The sequence below is a fragment of the Amblyomma mixtum genome, chromosome 8, assembly GCF_055824585.1.
Source record: "Amblyomma mixtum isolate Tamu chromosome 8, ASM5582458v1, whole genome shotgun sequence".
Lineage (NCBI taxonomy): Eukaryota > Metazoa > Arthropoda > Arachnida > Ixodida > Ixodidae > Amblyomma > Amblyomma mixtum.
In genome coordinates this window covers 12,846,063-12,863,759 of record NC_143019.1, presented here as the reverse complement: position 1 = coordinate 12,863,759, position 17,697 = coordinate 12,846,063, and the positions used below count along the sequence as shown (strand labels likewise).

The following is a 17,697-nucleotide window of genomic DNA, read 5'->3' as shown; positions in this document are numbered from 1 at the left end:
AACAGGTGGTGCCACTAGCACTGTTTGGTGAAAACCCTGTGTTGGCGGCTTTCGGTATGCCAATTTCGAGGCAGACGATCACATGTTTGGCGTGGCTGAACCAGGTAAGTACTGTTGACAAACTTACTACGAGACAAATGTTACCACAATACCCAAAGTTCTGTTCTCAGTTTCAGCGTAAACGAGCCAGCGGTTGAGGTGAGAAAATTTTGAGAAGTCTTCACGATAAAGATGCACAATACTGTACGTCTGCACATTATCACCGAAAATATTTTGTGCATTGCAGGCAAAAAGTGTATTGGAGGAGCAGACCCTGCTAATAAGAGCAAGCGACTAGTGATTCATTGAGGTGGATCTTCAAGGCACATCCGATAGATAACACTGTGCAAGGGCGTCCGCAGAACTTTTTCCAGTGTGTGTGTGTGTGTGTGTGTGTGTGTGTGTAGGGGGGGTGGGGGGGGGGGGGGGGGCACCCGATGTTCGCGGATGAGGGCGGCGGTAGGTTAGCACCACAAAGGAACTGGTGCATAAATAATATCCGGTGGGGGGGGGGGGGGGGGGGGGCACCCGATGTCCGCGGATGAGGGCGGCGGTAGGTTAGCACTACAAAGGAACTGGTGCATAAATAATATCCGTAAATCCTGGGGGGGGGGGGGGGGGGGTCACCTTGTTCACATGCCTGCACCCGTATAATTAGAAAATGTGGGCTCATTGCAACATGTCGAACTTGTTGCATGTAAGAATAAGACACTACGAGTTTTACAACTCAGGATTGCTCAGGATTTCAACGTGGCAGTTCTGTTTTCGGTTTCCACGCCAGGTTTCCTTTTCTCCGTTTGTCGAGTGCTTAGCGTTTCCGCTGATGGCGCTGCGGTACCCGCTGCCAGCGTTGCAGCAATGGCGAACACCGCCAATGGGCCGGTCCAGGGACCGGGAAGCGAAGAGACCGAGTCCAAAATCAGCCGTCTTCCACATTCAGAAGTTACCACTGAGCAGGATTCGTGTGCAGTCACATGGGGATTCACGCTCGATCAGCTGTACAAAATGGCTACGGCGTTTTTCAAAGGTAAGCGCGGCCTCATTGAACCTAGCCACCTCGGAGAAGACGACCACCGTGGCCCTTCCGAAACCTCGTTCGACATGTCCTCCTCTTGTTTTGCTCGCCGTCAAGCGCTGCTAACATTTTATGTGATGTGTGAATAAGTTTCACTTCTAGCGATAGTCTTCTGCAGTATCCGCCCTGCAGCTAAGCCCTCTCAGAGTTGACAGTGCGTTGACAACATTCGAACTCAGAGTTGCGACTGCAAGTACACTTCGCATGTAAACGAAGAAAACGAAAAAAATGTGGTGTAAACGACGGAATCAGAGTGGTGTGTGAAGACGTCCCGAGCTTTGTTAGCATTCGTGATACTTTGTGATCGTTGGAATGATTACGGAAAGGAAACATGAGAGGTATGACCATTACATATACTACGTGTTAAATGAGTGGCGCTGCAAATTGTTTGGAACACGTCACTGCACCGGCGGATACGAATACAGATAGCGCTCAGTCATGACATCCCTGGATATCTACTCGATATCTCCCCCGAAATTTCATGAGTGGCGCATCGTTTGTTTACTTTTGACGTGCGATTTGGGACAGGACTTGGAAATAACGCACACCACTAGTTCCAGCGCCGACATGTTCGCTAAGATGTTTGATACGAGTGCTATAGATACACTATAATATCTTAACAGTGGCCATTATTTGTTTTACGTCCGGACACCCGCAGAACACGAAGGAAAAGCCTTCCACATCTCCTACGAAGACAAGGTAAATCTCGTCGCCTACACAATGCAAGTTACGCACGGAAAGTACAACGCCGAAAAATCCCGACCCGTTGGCTACCTCGACGTCGTCGGAAGAGATAGAAGGTTCGTGTTTGCGTGGTGGAAAGCTTGTAAGCTGTAGCTGACACGTCACCGTTTGTTGTCTCGCAGGCAAGCTTGGATTTCATTAGGAGACACCGATCGCGAGGCGGCCATGAAGAAATTCATAGAGTTGCTCAACCTCAAATGCCCACTTTTTCGGCCATTCGTTGAGGCACACAAGGCAGATATGGAAGAGAAGGAACGGAAAAGGTGAACCTGTCGTCAGATATCCAACTGCGCTGTTGGCATTTCAGTGAAGAATGACTGTAACATTAAGAAATATCAAAGTGACAGCTGTGAGTTTAGCTCTGGCATGAGTTGTAGCGTTTCACTGCATGTATTGCCCTGGAAAACGTTACAACAAAATAAACTTTGCCGACAAACTTGATTGCTTTAGCTGACTATTGTTGCCAGTCTCCGTCACATGCTACTGTTTCCCAGAAGGAAAACACTGCACCTCTGAAAGGTCATCAGGCAATGTTGAGAAATTATTTTAAGAAAACATGAAATTGACGGAAGCAAATGAAGTAATATTGTCATGGCAGTTGTATGTGTTCTAAGTGGTTTTTAAGAACGGAGCCTTGTTGAATGCGTGCTTTGCTGTTTCTCGATTAATGGTGTCGCACCTAATTTTTATTATTGCTATTTCAGGAGGTTAGAGGAGGAAGAAAGGAGAAGAGAGGAGGAAGAAGAAAGGGAAAGGCAAAGGCTACAAGAAGAAGTTTGTCGGCAGGAACAAGAGCGGCTCAAACAGCTCGAGCAAAAGTGAGTGTGTGTCCAGAAGAGGTAGCGTGTGGCATGAGCATTTTGTTTCGTGATAGTCGCTGCTTCACAACTGTGGCTAAATGTGCGCTTAGGTTGTGCCCCCTTGCTGTGGGATGTCATTGCACGTTAAAGAACCTTTGCCGGTTGAAATTAATCTGGAAACCTTCCACTGTGGCTTCTCTCGTATCCAATTGGTGCAGCTTCGGGTGTTAAAGCTCGTGTACAGTGAGCAGCAAAAGTTTATGGGAAGTGTGCTTCAAGAACAGTTATTGAAATGGCGCTTTGCAACCCCAGTCGCCTGGTATTTACACCAGCTGATGGAGTGTGCAAGTCTCGTACTGCGGAAGTTTAGGGGACTGGCTTATTGACAGCGCCGTAATAAATTTTTTTCGCACAGCGTCATCCTATAAAACTTTTGGTGTAGACTGTACCTTATTTTTGGTTGTGTCATGCTGTGGAACATATGTCCAGAAGAGGCACGAGCTGTTCACTTGAGGGCACTCCACATTGGTTACTGAATGATGTATCAGAGCTTGCATGCTTTTGTACTGTGCTCCTGCTGTAAGTTACAGAATAAAGCTAACAAGATTAATTACTGGTAAACTTTGTGTGTTAGTTTCGGCCCATACAAAGAGAAATGCATTTTGCCGTTAACTTGCGGTGCACACCTTATTTTTGCTCGTGTAGTTAGCAAAAAGCGCACCAGTTGGGTTTTGTATGTTTTTGTGGTGCAAAAACAGCAATCACAACGGAAAATGTTCGTCTAATTTTTGAGATCCGCATCGTCTGGAATGCCCAGAGCAATGCACTGCAACATTACTTTACACTTCAGGGATTTTTTTTTTCACGCGCGAGTTGTTACCTTACTTGGTTGCTCTTGAGAGTGAACGTTCCCAGCTTGCGCGCAGGCGCTCAACGCGCGCTTCGTGTGCCGCGTAGGTTTCGCCCAAAGCTCAACAAACGCGTTTGTTTCGGAAACCCGGTTCAGTCTGAGCGTGTTCCGTGGCAGAACTTTTTGCTGGGCTAGTTGGTCCATTCTGACATTGGTGAAAACAGCGCGAAAGAAGAAGCCCGAAGGCGAAACGAGGAAGTGACAGGAAAGAGCGCTGACTGACAACTGACCGTGGCCACCTTCACGGAGGTCAGCAGACGGAGGCGCCACCTATGAATTTGGACGGTAACTTATGTCGACTCCCTCAAAATTTTTCTCCGTGCTGAAAATAACGCGGAGTAGTTCATTTCGCCGCCGCAAGTGGCACGACAGTCTGTTAAGTCCCAAATTGGGGACCAACCTTATCCCCGGATTTTTGACCGTGACGCCTGCAGTGGTGTCGCGACTAGCTGCGGAACCGCCACCGCCTGCTTTGTCGCTCGCGCGCAGTCTCGTCCGTCCGTCCGTGGGCTTCACAAAGCCCGTGCGCCGCGGCGTGTGTTTCGGCTGAGCTTACCGTGAAACGTCGAAACCCGATCGGGAAACCTGAGGGAGTCGAACTGCCGTGAACCATAGGATTGTGGTCGTCGTGCTTCTAGTCTCGCCGGTGCAGCGCCGAGCGCACGGAGACTGGCAACGGTGCGGTTTGTTGTCCCTCCTACAGGTGCGTTTTCTCATCACCTGCAGTAGGCATAGCAACCTCTCCGCGGGAGGTTATCGGCTGCTTAACTTGTCTGGGGCGCATCGATTGGTCGTAACCTGTCGGACACCCGTTGTACGTCTAGTTAGCGAGACCTTTTTCCGAGCACCAGGCGTTGCGCGCAGAGGGTGGGCTTCGCCACCATACGTTGGTGCTTGCTGTGAAACGCGCCGTTCACGAGCTGCGAAGCGAGATTGTATGTTTTTTTTTTTCCCTGCCTTTGCGCGTTTGCCGCGTTTTCCGGAAAGCGCCGCGCTGTATTAGATACTTCTAGTAGCGAGGACAGGTTTAGTGCGATCTGAGCAGGGTAGTGGGAACGATATGCTCAGTTTGTTTTTGCGCGTTCGCGCGCGGCCCGGCGTCTTACGTCGCTTATAGGTGTTCCTAGGCTGGAGAAGTCAGGTACGGCGTGGGACAGTGCTGGGCACTATCGATCCGTCTGGAATGTCTTGCGCTGGCCGGCGCGCGTTATTGACTTCCACGAGGCTCTTATGTTGTGGCGCGCTCGTTTTTTTTTTTTTTTTCGTCCACCGCATGCCCACTTGACATATATCCGCGCTTAGCGAGTGAACTGGACAGTGCTGTTGTCATCGCGCCGCCGATCGTTCGCCTGAGGCGGCGCGGGAGCGTAATTTGTTGGTCCCCATTTTGCGGAGTTTATTAAAGTCGGGGGAAGAAGCCCTTAGGCGCCTTTGAAATAATTTTTCAATATGTGCTGCGTTCGTTTTCTTCGCGTGTTAGGAGCTTATCGCTGCTTTGTCACGAATACTACTGTTTCCGCTGCTGATGTAGGTTGAACTGTTGTTGGCTTGCTCAATTCCATAGCTGCTTTGCTGGGGACCAATATGCACTAACCGTGCATTTAAATTGCGAATTTGTTGGCAAATCGCTGTCCAATAAAGGACTATAGGCACCTAATTTTATTGCATGTTTTCTTCTTTAAAATAACATGTTTGACATAGGAATACATGGATCACCATCTTGTATTCGCCCACTGTCGCTAAATAATTAGTAATTGAATTTATTCTGTCTTGCTGTTTCGGTTTCATCAACCAAATGATGGCTGTGATGTGGAGTTGAACTTTAGGTCATGTGAGGAATGAAAAAATGGCACTATAACTGCTGTTACCTCGTTTGTTGTAATTCTAGCTCTTGAAGTAGGTTGGTTTAAGTGCTGTGGTGAGTTAAAACTACATATTAGTGTTTATATTGCAGTTCTCTGTGCCTTGCGTGACCTAAAACTCAACTGCACGTCACAGCCATCGTTCGGTTGATGAAACCGAAACAGCGTCAAGAAGTTGAATTATAAATTATTTAGCGGTCGGAGGTGAATACCATGAGGTGCTCCAAGTATACCAATGTCTAACGCATCGTTTGAAAGAAGGAAACACAAAAGCAAAAATTTAGTTTCTGAAGTCCTTTAATGGAACTGTGTCTGAGCTGCAGACACAGTTCGGACTTCAAGAGAAGTTTGCAGACACAGCTGCAAACTTCTCTTTTATCACATGGCGTACCATAATCATTAGAGGTGCAAGCTCTGTTTGGTTCAAGATTCAACTGCATGTTGTTCCCATAAAGCCCTCAGAACTTGTGTTCCTCTGTATTAAGCCTGGTTGTTCTTGTTCCTTCGAAGGCGGCTAATACAGGAGGCCCTCAACCGGCAGACCTACCACCAGTTCAAGGCCTATGCTGAACAGCAGTTTCCCGGTAACCCTGAACAGGTCAGTGATGTCTGCTTTGTATTGCAGCCAATGTGCCTAGTTGAGCTACTTGCAATGTCTTGTGGTGATCTCACTGTTGCATTGCTTCTCTTGCTATTACGGTGCTCATTGTAATGACAATGCTTTTTGAATATACCTGCATAGTGGAGAATACACAGGTGGTCATTTCTGGTGAAAGCCGAGTCCAAAAGAGCAAAGCCCTTGACAGTTCCTTTGGATTTGTATGCATCTTTGCAGCATTGGTCCCTAATTTAGTTAATTTATTAAGAGCTCCACTCCTTATTATCTTCGTTACCTCAGCATCCTGAAGCTTGCTGCCTACTTTGTCAAGGTAACTATATACCCTGGTGTGAAGCAAAAAAAAAGGATAGAGTAGCAGACAGAAAAAGAAGAATCTTTGTTGTACATGTAATGTAATAATTATTTGATAGCAAGAAAACATTTATTTTATACCAATTTTTTTTCCTTTCCTGTGTCCTTTCTATGCACTAATTGCTCTTATGTCAGGTAATGCATCAACCAGTCCATATGCAACACTTCGCAGTACATCTTGGCATAAACTGAAGCAGGTGGATGTTCCGAAAAAATTAAACTCTAGTCTGTGGCTACATTTGTAAAAGAAATAATTCCTTTCAGCTCTCTTGAAACCCATTTGCATCCATTAATGCACGTTCCATCTGAGCTGTTTGCGGTATGCTTGAATGTTGCGTGAATGCTTGAATGTCAACGAGAAAAACTAGTACTTATCGGTTTATTTGTAATATAAATCATAAAAATGAGTTCAGCCCGATACTGACGCTCCACTTTTTTATAATGACTTGTCTGACAGGTTTCACATCATCATCCTTCAAAACATTTTGCCCTCACTGCCTCAGTGGTTATGGCAGTCGAGTTTCAGTGGAGGTGAAATTCTCGAGGCCTATGTACTGTGTGTTGTCAGTGCACATTAGAGAACTCCAGGTGGTCAAAGTTTCTGGAGCCCTTCACTACGGCTTCCCTCATAGCCTAAGTCGCTTCGGGACGTTGAACCCCCATAAACGATATAAAGCATTTTGCCCTTCCTTTTGGCACCTGCGTGGGAGTATACTTTTAATGCAGTGGCTGTCCTGATCTGACAGATGGTGTAGATTATCTGAGCGAAAGAGCAATGCACAACTGTTGTGTAATTCAGGAAAGCTAAGCGGTATGATGCGATGGTGCTGTGACCTTTGATGCTTGGACATCAAAGGTCAAAGCACTACTGCTCGTAACACTTAGCAGTTGTGCCACATAGCTGCTCGTACCACGTAAAGGGGCTGCGAAACACTGCTTGGGGGGATTCCGGCTATACTTCAGGTGGGTTCTTTATGTCACACAGATGCTGACTTAAAAAGAATTACAGGAATCGATGGACAGGAACGGGAGTTATTCAGTGAAGAAATTTCAAAATACAAGCAAACGAAATGCTGTCCTCAACTCGATTTTGGCGGGGCTTCCCACTCCTATTTCGCTCTCCCAATGACGGCACCTGGCGCAACCAATCAAAACAGCGAGCCAGAGCACGTCGCGGAAGTTTGTACTCCATGGTTGCCTGCTCTCTGTAACTCGTTCTTGCTGAAGACTGGCAGCGTTGTTTCCATGCCAGAGTGCCCCTGGTGGTGTATTTTTATTTTACTTGCTTTGCAGGGCTTTTATCTAAGACAAACAAATTGTTTTTATTGATCTAACATAAAACGCAGACAGGTGACAAAATGTGTCTCTGTTTATTCACACAATTTGCAGTATATTTACTGTTTGTCCGGTCATCAAGCTCGCGCCAGGTGATGTCATATCCGCTGCTAAAAACCCGCCACTGTGTGGCGACACCATCAGAGCCATGAAGTTGTTTTTGGGAGGACATTAAAGTATTTAAAAAACGGGATGTACGCGGTATTACCGACGCTAATAGCACCATTATAACTCACTGTATGCAATCAACAGGCAAAACAGTTAACTAAGATTGTGTTTCTGGGCCCCTTTAAGGCTTGGTGTGTGGTGATTGAAAGGCCAGTAACGCCCACTGCTCAGCTGCCCGTGTGTTTTGCAGCAAGGTGTGCTGATCCGGCAGCTCCAGGAGCAGCACTACCACCAGTACATGCAACAGGTGCTCAGCCAGCAACAGCAGAAGGCTCAGGGCATGGCCGATGGTGGAGACGCGGCAGAGGGGACGCTGCCAGAGCCCGAGCAGCCAACGGCCAACGGGGACGGAGATGCGGCCGACAAGGGCAGCAAGGAGGAGAGCTCGGGGGACGACGAGTCCACAGAAGAGTGCGGACAGGGTGGGTGCAGCGGATGAGTCCGCTGATGAAACGACACCACTGTTGCTTCACACGGGCAATTTCAATGCCCATAGAGTCAATGACCACTGATATTATGCGAAGCATACTACTTTAGCTACCACTTCAGCCCTTCACCGTGGTTATGCGCCTCCAAATCACGTGATACATGACGTCACACCACGTGACACGATGACGTCACGACAGTAGAGAAACGGGGGCCCACCTCGCGCTGTCGCTGTGCGCCTCCAAATCACGTGACACGATGATGCCACACCACGTGACACGCTGACGTCACGGCAGTGGAGAAACGGGGGCCCACCTCGTGCTGTCGCTGTGGTTGTGCGCCTCCAAATCACGTGACACGATGATGCCACACCACGTGACACGCTGACGTCACGGCAGTGGAGAAACGGGGGTCCACCTCGCGCCGTCGCTGTGGTTGTGCGCCTCCAAATCACGTGATACATGACGTCACACCACGTGACACGATGACGTCACGACAGTGGAGAAACGGGGGCCCACCGCGCGCTGTCGCTGTGGTTGTGCGCCTCCAAATCACGCGACACGATGATGCTTCGCATTCTCAAGGCTTGACCAAGTTAAGCCTCAGCCGTTTTTTGTACCTATCCAGATACACTGCCACCACATGGCCAATTTTAATGACCATTGAGTAGTGAGCATGCAGTATGATAGATGGCACTAGGGTAGCAGCGCTGAGTGAAAACATGGAAGTGAAGCAGTAGTAAAGTGAGCCTTGTATTGAAGTAACTGCTATATTTAATTGAAAGGTTATTCAGAAAAAGTTATTACATTACTCCATAGTTTAGCACAAATCGCAGAAAGCGATGAGGGCCCGATGATGGGCAATGGTGCTCACTTCCATTTCAGAGGCATTTACTTTTCACTGGCGAAGCTGCTACAGATCAGTGACTGTTCTTGTCGCTTTCATAGTTATTGTGGGAGGGTGGGGGGGGACTTGTGGGGTCAAGGAAACGCAGGGATACTACGTGCAACGTAAGTGTTGTATGCTTGTTCACATCGGACAGTCAGCGGAGCGATAATTTTGACTACTGGATAAAAATTATTTGGCAAACAATTTAATGTAGTGTTTATTTTCATAATTAAAACGGTGGTTTTCTTTGCCTATTTCAAGTTTATACCTTGCTTTTTCAATGTACGATGAGTGCGAGGCTGTTCTCAAGGGCTCTGTGATTCGAGTGGCCATTCACTAACCTCCATTCAGTCAATCTGCATTGAGTTTGATGGTCATTGAAAACCACCCGGTCTCTGGTTGAGTTCGATGACCATTGACTCAACTGGCTTTCAGGTCGCCCTTATGACAGGAGATTACATGAGTGTTTTCTATGGCAATGAACTTGAATGGCAGTTGAGTGGCGTTACATGGCAGTGCTGACTGCTGTTGAGCTCTCAATGGTTCTTTAGCTCAGCTGACTTTGGCGGTTTTATTCGAACATTTTGTCTAGATTATGGCCATTTTGGTGGTGTTTCGTGATGCTGTGTGTTCTTGAATTGCAAAGTTTGCTATCCTGGCTAGTGTGGGTCCTCGTGTGTGACTTTCACTGACTTAATACGTGTGAGGATGTCATCATGCAAAGCGGCATCAGTAAAACTGCATTGATGTTCCTCTAAGTGTTGCACATATTTAAAGAGTGTGGAACTGAACACTCAGCCTGGCCATAGCTGTAAGCTAACCCACTCAAGATTCTGCGTTGTTGCTGACTAGTGTCCAGTCTCCCGCAAACTCGGCACGACACTCCTGATAAGCACAGACTTGAGACAGCATGGACAGACGCGTTATTTGGGGGCATTATCTGAAGAGGCTGTCAGCAGGTTCTGCTGTGGCTTGGAGCTGCAGAAGCTATACTGCTCTTTCTTAGCACAGCTTACTGTGCAGCTTAAAACTATGACGGTCATGGCATGCTTTTCGAACGACCGTGATGAGCCATATCTGGTCATACAAGCAAAAAATAAAATAGTGGGAAGTTTATTCCGTTTCTTGAAATATTGTATGAAGAAAAATCTTGACCAGTACTGACTTTGGTCGGCTCCATTTGCTAACACATTTTCATGTTCAAATTTATAAGAACTTAATAGTAACATTTGGGCACTTTATTTAGACGTCTTTCAGTTTGTATGTTTTCTCAGTCCATACATTTTTCTCTCTATGGTTTTGTGAAAAATGTGTTGACGAGGCTCTGTCGTATTAGCGTTACATCATGACTAGGGCCCGGAAATTTAGGCACTAAAAAACCCCGAAATAGGCAGGCATCTAGGCTCTAAAAAATATTGAAATAGGCACTATAAAGCAAAAATAGGCGCTTTGCATAATACTCTTTACTCATTAGTACAAGACTTTTAAGTCAAGCACGGAGCATACACAGTCCTCAACTGAAGCAATAAAGCGCATTCTCAGGTTTTCGAACTTGGAGCTCATTCGGTTTTTGCTAAGCATAGCTTTGTACTTTAAAAGGCTTCTTTTGACATCACATGAACTTATTGGCACGAACCTGAAATTTGAGAGTTGATAAAGGCTAAGCCTTCAGGTGATGTGGCCGTATCGTCTCTGCGTAGAAAATCTCTGATTTGGGAAATTGTTTCTAGGCACATATTTTTTTTTTTCTACCAATTGTTGCATCTTCGTTGAAGCAGTAGCGCCCAGTCCCCGAAGTGCTGCGGTACTTCTGCCACTACCTTCAACAATTCCTCTGTTGAGAGTCCAGCCTTTTCCAACTTTGTCATCCTTTCCTTCAATGTTGAGAAGATTGCACTAATGTATGTCAGGTCTCTTTCCAAGCTCGCCTCTTGCTACATTTCGAGATAAACATACGTTCAAGTTACAATTCGCGAAAAACGTTTGGCGAGACCCGCGCCTTTTGTGCGTGCGTCGGCGCGCGCCTTTCACCACACTCAGACAGATGTCCAAAAATTAAAAAAACGGCACCGAGGACCGAAATGCCGGATTTAGGCATTTATAGGCAACAAGTGCTGTTAAATAGGTAGTATTTCCTAAAAAACGGGAAAAAGCCAGGCAAGTGCAAAAATCCCCCGTTTAGGCATTTATAGGCATGTTTAGGCAAATGCCTAAATTTCCGGGCCCTAATCATGACATTGACGTAGTCGACCGCACTGCGTGTGTAGTGTGTGTTGCTGTGTAAAACATTTGTTGAATGAAAGTTGATCCCGTTGGTGATTGAGTGATATCTCCATGCTGTTGCAGCATTGCCGGCCATTGCCACAGCGTCCATGTGGACCCGCAAAGACATAAAGGAGTTCAAGGAGGGCATCCGCAAGGAAGGCAGCAATGGGATCCTCAAGGCAAGTAACTTACCTCATCTCTCCAGTGCTTGCAGTGTGCACTGCTTGTACTATGGTGCTGGCAATGGGCACATTCCATTGAAGCAGTACTGTAAAATGAGGCAGTACTGAACATGTTTTATCACTTAAGGCGGGACCCTGGTCTTTAAAAGAAAATTTTATTAATCTAGATATAGTAATGAAATTTTCAGGCCACATGTATTTTTGTGTGCTGATTTTAGGTATGTCATTTAATTTCGTGTAAAACAATTCCTTGAGCACTTGCACAATTTTTATGCAAGTATTTTGGGAAAAGTTTTGAAGAAAATTTGCTGCAGGAAACTCGCTGAAATGCATGCCATTGGGTTCTCTTGACACCAAGGAACACAATAAGGGTAAAATTATTATCTTGCTATCATAGAACTTAAGTTATAGGGTACTGAAGCTGCCACTTCAGAAAGAGGAATACACACTTTTCTTCTCATTTCTGAAGCGAAAACTTCAAAACACTATAACTCAAGTTCTATGATAGCCAGGATGATAATTTTGCCCTTATTGCGTTCCTTATAGGGGCCTCGATTAAGTCGGTTGCTTGGGCATATTTGTGCGAACGTTATTTGGTGTAACCTTCGCAGAGGAGGCACACACTTGTTGCTCTTTTGTGTGGCATTGTCTGCCCACGTGCCGATTTGCTCCCTCGGTCTTGCCTTCCGTTTAGAATGTATGCCTTTTTTTTTCCTAATGTTTTGGCGTAGCTCAGCCATCCACTGCCTCTTGGCAGTGGCAACAAATGAAATTTGGTAATGCTGCTTCTCGCTTACTGGTTTTATGATAGAATGCAATGCCACTCCAAGGAGTGATACTTCACTTGGAGCAATCATGTCCTACTTCTGTCTGTGTTCACTTACTGGAGTGTCAATGTGCAAGGCAGACTGGGGTCTGCTGGATCTAGCCTCAGTGTGCAGAACAATACTAGGGTGTAGTATTAGAGCTCGTGTCAATGCAAGTCAGCACCGGAAAGGGTCATCGTCATCAGCCTGACTGCACCCACTGCAGGGCAAAGGCCTCTCCCATGTCTCTCCAGCTAACAATGTCCTTTTCCAGCTGTGGCCACTGTATCCCCGCAAACTTCTTAATCTCATCCGCCCACCTAACTTTCTGCCGTCCCCTGCTACGTTTGCCTTCTCTTGGAATCCACTCCGTTACCCTTAAGGACCAGCGGTTACCTTGCCTTCGCATTGCATGCCCTGCCTAAGCCCATTTCTTCCTCTTGATTTCGACTAGGATGTCATTAACCGGCAAGGGTGGCCAGGGCTAAGAGGAGATAAAAAGTCTGGAACAGTATCTTGCAGCAGCAGCTGCATTTGATTGAGGTTGATTGAAAAAATGCCTGTGCGCTGTGATTTTCGATACATTTCAAGAATGCAAGGTGGTGAAAATAAGATTAATCCGGAGTAGCTTTCCACTATGGCATGCCTCATTGTTCAGTGTTGTGATGGCCTGTAGTAATGACCAGTGTGACGACGGACTTAGTTCTTGCATGCTAATGGACATCCATATTTTGCTGTGTGCTGAAGGTTGCTGCCATCAGTAGGACCATCAGAAGTGCCAGTTTGTGAAAGCTTTGAAATGATAGCAGATCATTATGGTCCTTCTCTGTGAGCCATTGTGCGTAAGTGCCGCTGTCAGTTCTCTGCCCTTCTTCCTTAACACATTCGAGATTCATTTGGTTTGTGCAACAGGTAAGGCTTGCACAATGAAATTTAGAAGTGCTCTTACGCACAAAAAAAAAAGCAAAAGAAAATCCAGGGGCTCTACCGTGTCTGGCAGGTGTACTGCTAATTTGAGAATTGCACCCTGTGATGGTTAGACATTTTTTTTTTCCTTTCACGTGGGGTCCCAATGTTAAATCTGAGGGCCAAGCTAAAACACGCTTTCTGCTACCATGATCTGGTTTAGAATGTCGCTCATACCGCATCGTCTTCGTGCAGGTCGGGCACGGTGAGGTTGTTACTGTGCGAGTGCCGACGCATCCCAATGGCAACTGCCTCTTCTGGGAGTTTGCGACCGACAGCTACGATCTGGGCTTCGGCATGTATTTCGAGTGGACCACAGAGCCAGGCAACCAGATGTCCGTGCACGTTAGTGAGAGCGAAGAGGATGACGACGATGAAGAAGGTAAGGGCATGGCTGGTGGGCATACCTAGAGCATAGAGACAGCAGCAGCTATTTTTTACCACCTCTGTGACACCATTTCTTTTCTTTCTTTTAAGGAAATAATTGTACACATTAAGGGTGCTTATGCACTGCTGAGGTCAGTGAGAGAAGAATAAGTAGAACTTAACGTTTGCTGACAAAAGTCACTCCAGAAAAAAGTCGCTCAGTGTTTGATTTTCAGTACAATTCTACAAACAGATTGAGAAAACAAATGTCGCACCTCGCTTGCCTAGTAGTGCTGACCTGTGTGGCTCCTCCTCAGAGTTTGCGCAAACCTGTGTGCCATTGCAGCCAGCCTGCCTACTTGTGGATGATGGGCGATGCAGTTGCGACTTATCCATCCCTACTGTCTTCTTCCGTGCGGTCAGCATATTGCTTTCAGTTATGACTGTGAATAAACTTCAAAAAACTTCAAAACCTTATGCAGAGCCACTCAACAAGTCTGTAATGTGCACTGTAATTAATCGAACTTCAAGTGCTCAGCCGCACAATAAGTGCCCAATATCGACCGCAATTTCTCCATTCCTCTTCACCATGTACAGAGGACCGGTCGGCCGAGAGCGGAGACGTCGAGAAAGGCTCACACGGCGAATCTCGTGGCTCGGGAAACCAGTCTTCGATGAGCATGGTGATCCCGGTCTTTCGTCGGGACTGCCACGAGGAGGTGTACGCCGGCAGCCACCTGTACCCCGGCCAGGGCGTGTACCTCCTCAAGTTTGACAACTCCTACTCCCTGTGGCGCTCAAAGACCCTCTACTACCGGGTCTACTACACCCGATGAGCACACCCCGCCGTGCTACTTCACCCCCAACCCCCCTCACTAAAGACGGTAGCCACTGCCGAGAGCCCTTATGCGAAGCATAACCTCTGGCAGTGCAAAACTAAAGTGTTCTACTGAACTTTTTCAGCCGCTTTATTATTATTATTGCTTTTTTCTTTCCACACTTCACCGGTCCCTGGCAGAGAGGAATGACTCTCTCAGAACGGAGCGATTTTCCCCCCCATCCCATGTCAACATGCTTAAAAGGTGTCTGGAGAAGTCATTCAAGATATCCTTGGCTCAGAAACTCTTCAATCAGGATATTAGGTGCCTTTTTTGGTTCTTGGCATGCTGAGAGAGAAATGAAGTGCATAAGAAACTTGTCTCGCACCGCATGAGATAAAATGTCCAAGCACGCAGATGAAATGAGCAGACTTGGTAGAAGCACTGTCGATCTGTGGGGCTTCAAGAGAGTGCGATTGTTATGCCCTCCACTGCCGATTGATTGAAATGGGACGTTAATTGGATACAGTGCTGTTGGCAAGCAGCGCAACAAATCTACAGCAAGTGGATTTGGCAGGCGTAAGCGAATGAGCAATGGCAGACCTGTCGTTTGAAAACCAAGCGTCATCTAGTACTAAATAAGCAGCTGCTGATGACCACCGCCTTACTGCCTGCCGTGCTCAGAATAGCCAGCAACATAGTGGCAGCGCTTTTATTGTGGCCGACAAATGTGTCATTTTGTGCAAGAGACTGCAAGCTCTGTTCTTTTTGCTAAGGGTTGTAAGGATATCTTTAGGTGTCTGTAGTGTGAGCTTGAACTTGCGTGCCTCTTGCACCTGCTGCTCCCCCCCCCCCCCCCCCAAGTCTGCTTACATTGTGCATGCATGGCGCTGTGCTGTTCATACGTGACATCCAAGAGACATCCAATGTCGGAGCTCTTTGGGCTCTCAGGCTGGAATCGGGCGAGGTGCTGTGAACTGCGGCTTAGCTCCTTACCCCCCCGCTTACATTGTGCATGCATGGGACTGTGCTGTTCATACATGACATCTAAAAGACGTCCAATGTCGGAGCTCTTTGGGCTCTCGGGCTGGAATCTGGCGAGGTGCTGTGAACTGCGGCTTAGCTCCTTCCCCCCCCCCCCCCCCCCTCCCCCTGCTGCCATGGTGTTGAACTTGATATTAACGAGAGTGCGGATGTGCTTTTTTGCACCCATTGCTGCTGCAGATTTTCTGACTTCCCACATGTTTTCACTTGCAGCCCGTTCAAGTTTCCAACTGGCGTTCAACTTAGACAGGGTTCAGAGTACAGCGTGTATTGTTGGCACAAGTTGTGGTGCGTTTTTTGGTCCACGTGAACACCTGGAAGCACTGTGCTTTGATTTAACGGATAAAACCGTGCATGTGAAGTGGATTGGTGCCCGTGGAAGCATGTCCAGAACTGTAGCAGTTCTTGCAACACCTTGCTTTGAGCATTCATGGGAATGGAAAAAAAGCACGAGCTTAAAGCAAAGGGACGCCATCCTTGGCATGTTACATTGAAGCAGAGGTATACATAAAAAAACAATGCGTTCCGCATTCCCTGTACCTGGTTTTTGCTCATGACTGAGCAAAAATGTGAATGCCTAAAGATAAAACATTCGCGTCACTCAAGATGCTTGAATTGGGACTGGATGTGTCCAGTGTCTATGGCATCGCTGTCATCATGACTTGCGTACCAAGTCCGTCTAATGCCTTGCACTTTGGCAAGATAATTTGTGCTAACAAGGTTTATATTTCTAGCTCAGCTGCCATACCAGTGCAAACATTGTGTATGCCCAGTGGTCGAGCAAGTGGCATAGTGCATCGTTTCGTAGAGGCCCAACGCTGATTATCAGGTGCTGGCTATTCGTCGCTCCTGAGAAATGCGACGTATATGTGGCGTCAGACATAAACAAGCACAGTTCTAAGATCAAAGTTCTGGCCATTAGGAATTCAGGAACTATGCGCACTTTTGCGTGTTTCTGTGGAAGGTCGTGTACTGTTGTACAGCACCTCCACGTTCCTATTTTGCCAAGTGTCAGAGAAGTTAACATTACATCATCTGTTTACTTACTCCTGCAAGCTTGGGCAAGTTGGCTATTTGTCACAGCAGTAACTGCAGCACTGAAGATCGTAATCATTGAAGGCGAGTATAGCTCAGCCTTCCAGGCTGCAATTGCTACTGCTCATGAAGTTTTCTGTGATAAGCCTCAAATAAATCGTTGCAATGTCACCAGAAAGAAAAAAATCTGGGCCAGTTTAGAATGCGTTTATGGTGTATGCATGGTCTTTTTTTCTTTTCCTCATTCCTAGCATGCTGTGAACTGCGGCCCAATAAGTTTTTTTTATGCAATGCAAGCGGCAGACAAGATATGCTTTTGGAATTTACCCTTAAAGTCTGGCTTTTTGTATAGGAACACAAACAATACTCGCCGTAGTGGTGCAGGTTTCTACTGTGCTAGACTTATAGTCTGGTACAAGACAAGAAAAAAAAAAGCGTCTTTTCTCCATTAAAGGACCCCATTCTAACCAATGGCGGCAACTGGTTCTCATGAACCTGAGCGTGGCAATTCAGGTTCACAAGAATCTGCTAGCGACATTTACGGCGAGGGTGTCTTTTGACGGAGAAAAGCCGTTTTTTTTTCAAGACTTGTATCCGATATAGATGGTTTCCGAGTGAAAACTTCGCAATTTTCTTTCACATTACGAATTTATCTTACTTTGCTGGTCCATTGGATTAAGCCTGTGGAGTTTTTGTAAAGTATTGCATGAACTGCAACTAGTGAAACAGCTGCTATACGATAATGCTTGAACTTTTCAATACGAGTGTACTGGAAATCTGCCAGACTGAAAATTTAAACCCCCTATCTCCACCACTGAGCATACCAGGCATAGCTTAGTTCATCCTTGCTGTCCTATATGCCAAATACATTGTAAGATATAAGCAAGATGTGAATAAATTACAAATGAGTTGAATATGCTTGCGTGTGTGTGTGCGTGCCTTAAGGGTAATCGGGTAAGCCACAGCCGAGATGCTGCACATTTCTCGAGGAATACGCT

The 17,697-nt window shown here is 46.6% G+C and overlaps 1 protein-coding gene across 1 annotated transcript; it reads left to right on the top strand.

Annotated features, from left to right (window-relative positions):
* Window positions 1–873: 873 nt before the first annotated feature.
* Window positions 874–17,617, top strand: LOC149331373 (Golgi resident protein GCP60). The gene is made up of 9 exons (XM_089556490.1): window positions 874–1,066; window positions 1,773–1,914; window positions 1,981–2,121; window positions 2,563–2,676; window positions 5,941–6,028; window positions 8,094–8,325; window positions 11,564–11,661; window positions 13,632–13,818; window positions 14,400–17,617. Exons 1-9 carry the CDS (start codon window positions 898–900, stop codon window positions 14,636–14,638), a joined length of 1,410 nt encoding a protein of 469 aa, XP_089412616.1. The 5' UTR covers window positions 874–897; the 3' UTR covers window positions 14,639–17,617.
* The last annotated feature ends 80 nt before the right edge of the window (window positions 17,618–17,697 follow it).

What these genes read in the sequence shown, in the direction of transcription:
- LOC149331373 (XM_089556490.1), top strand. Translation starts at nt 898, where the DNA reads ATGGCGAACACCGCCAATGGGCCGGTCCAGGGACCGGGAAGCGAAGAG. An exon ending in GCAGCAATGGGATCCTCAAG is followed by an intron (nt 11,662 to 13,631) that starts GCAAGTAACTTA and finishes GTCTTCGTGCAG; the next exon opens with GTCGGGCACGGTGAGGTTGT. An exon ending in GGATGACGACGATGAAGAAG is followed by an intron (nt 13,819 to 14,399) that starts GTAAGGGCATGG and finishes CACCATGTACAG; the next exon opens with AGGACCGGTCGGCCGAGAGC.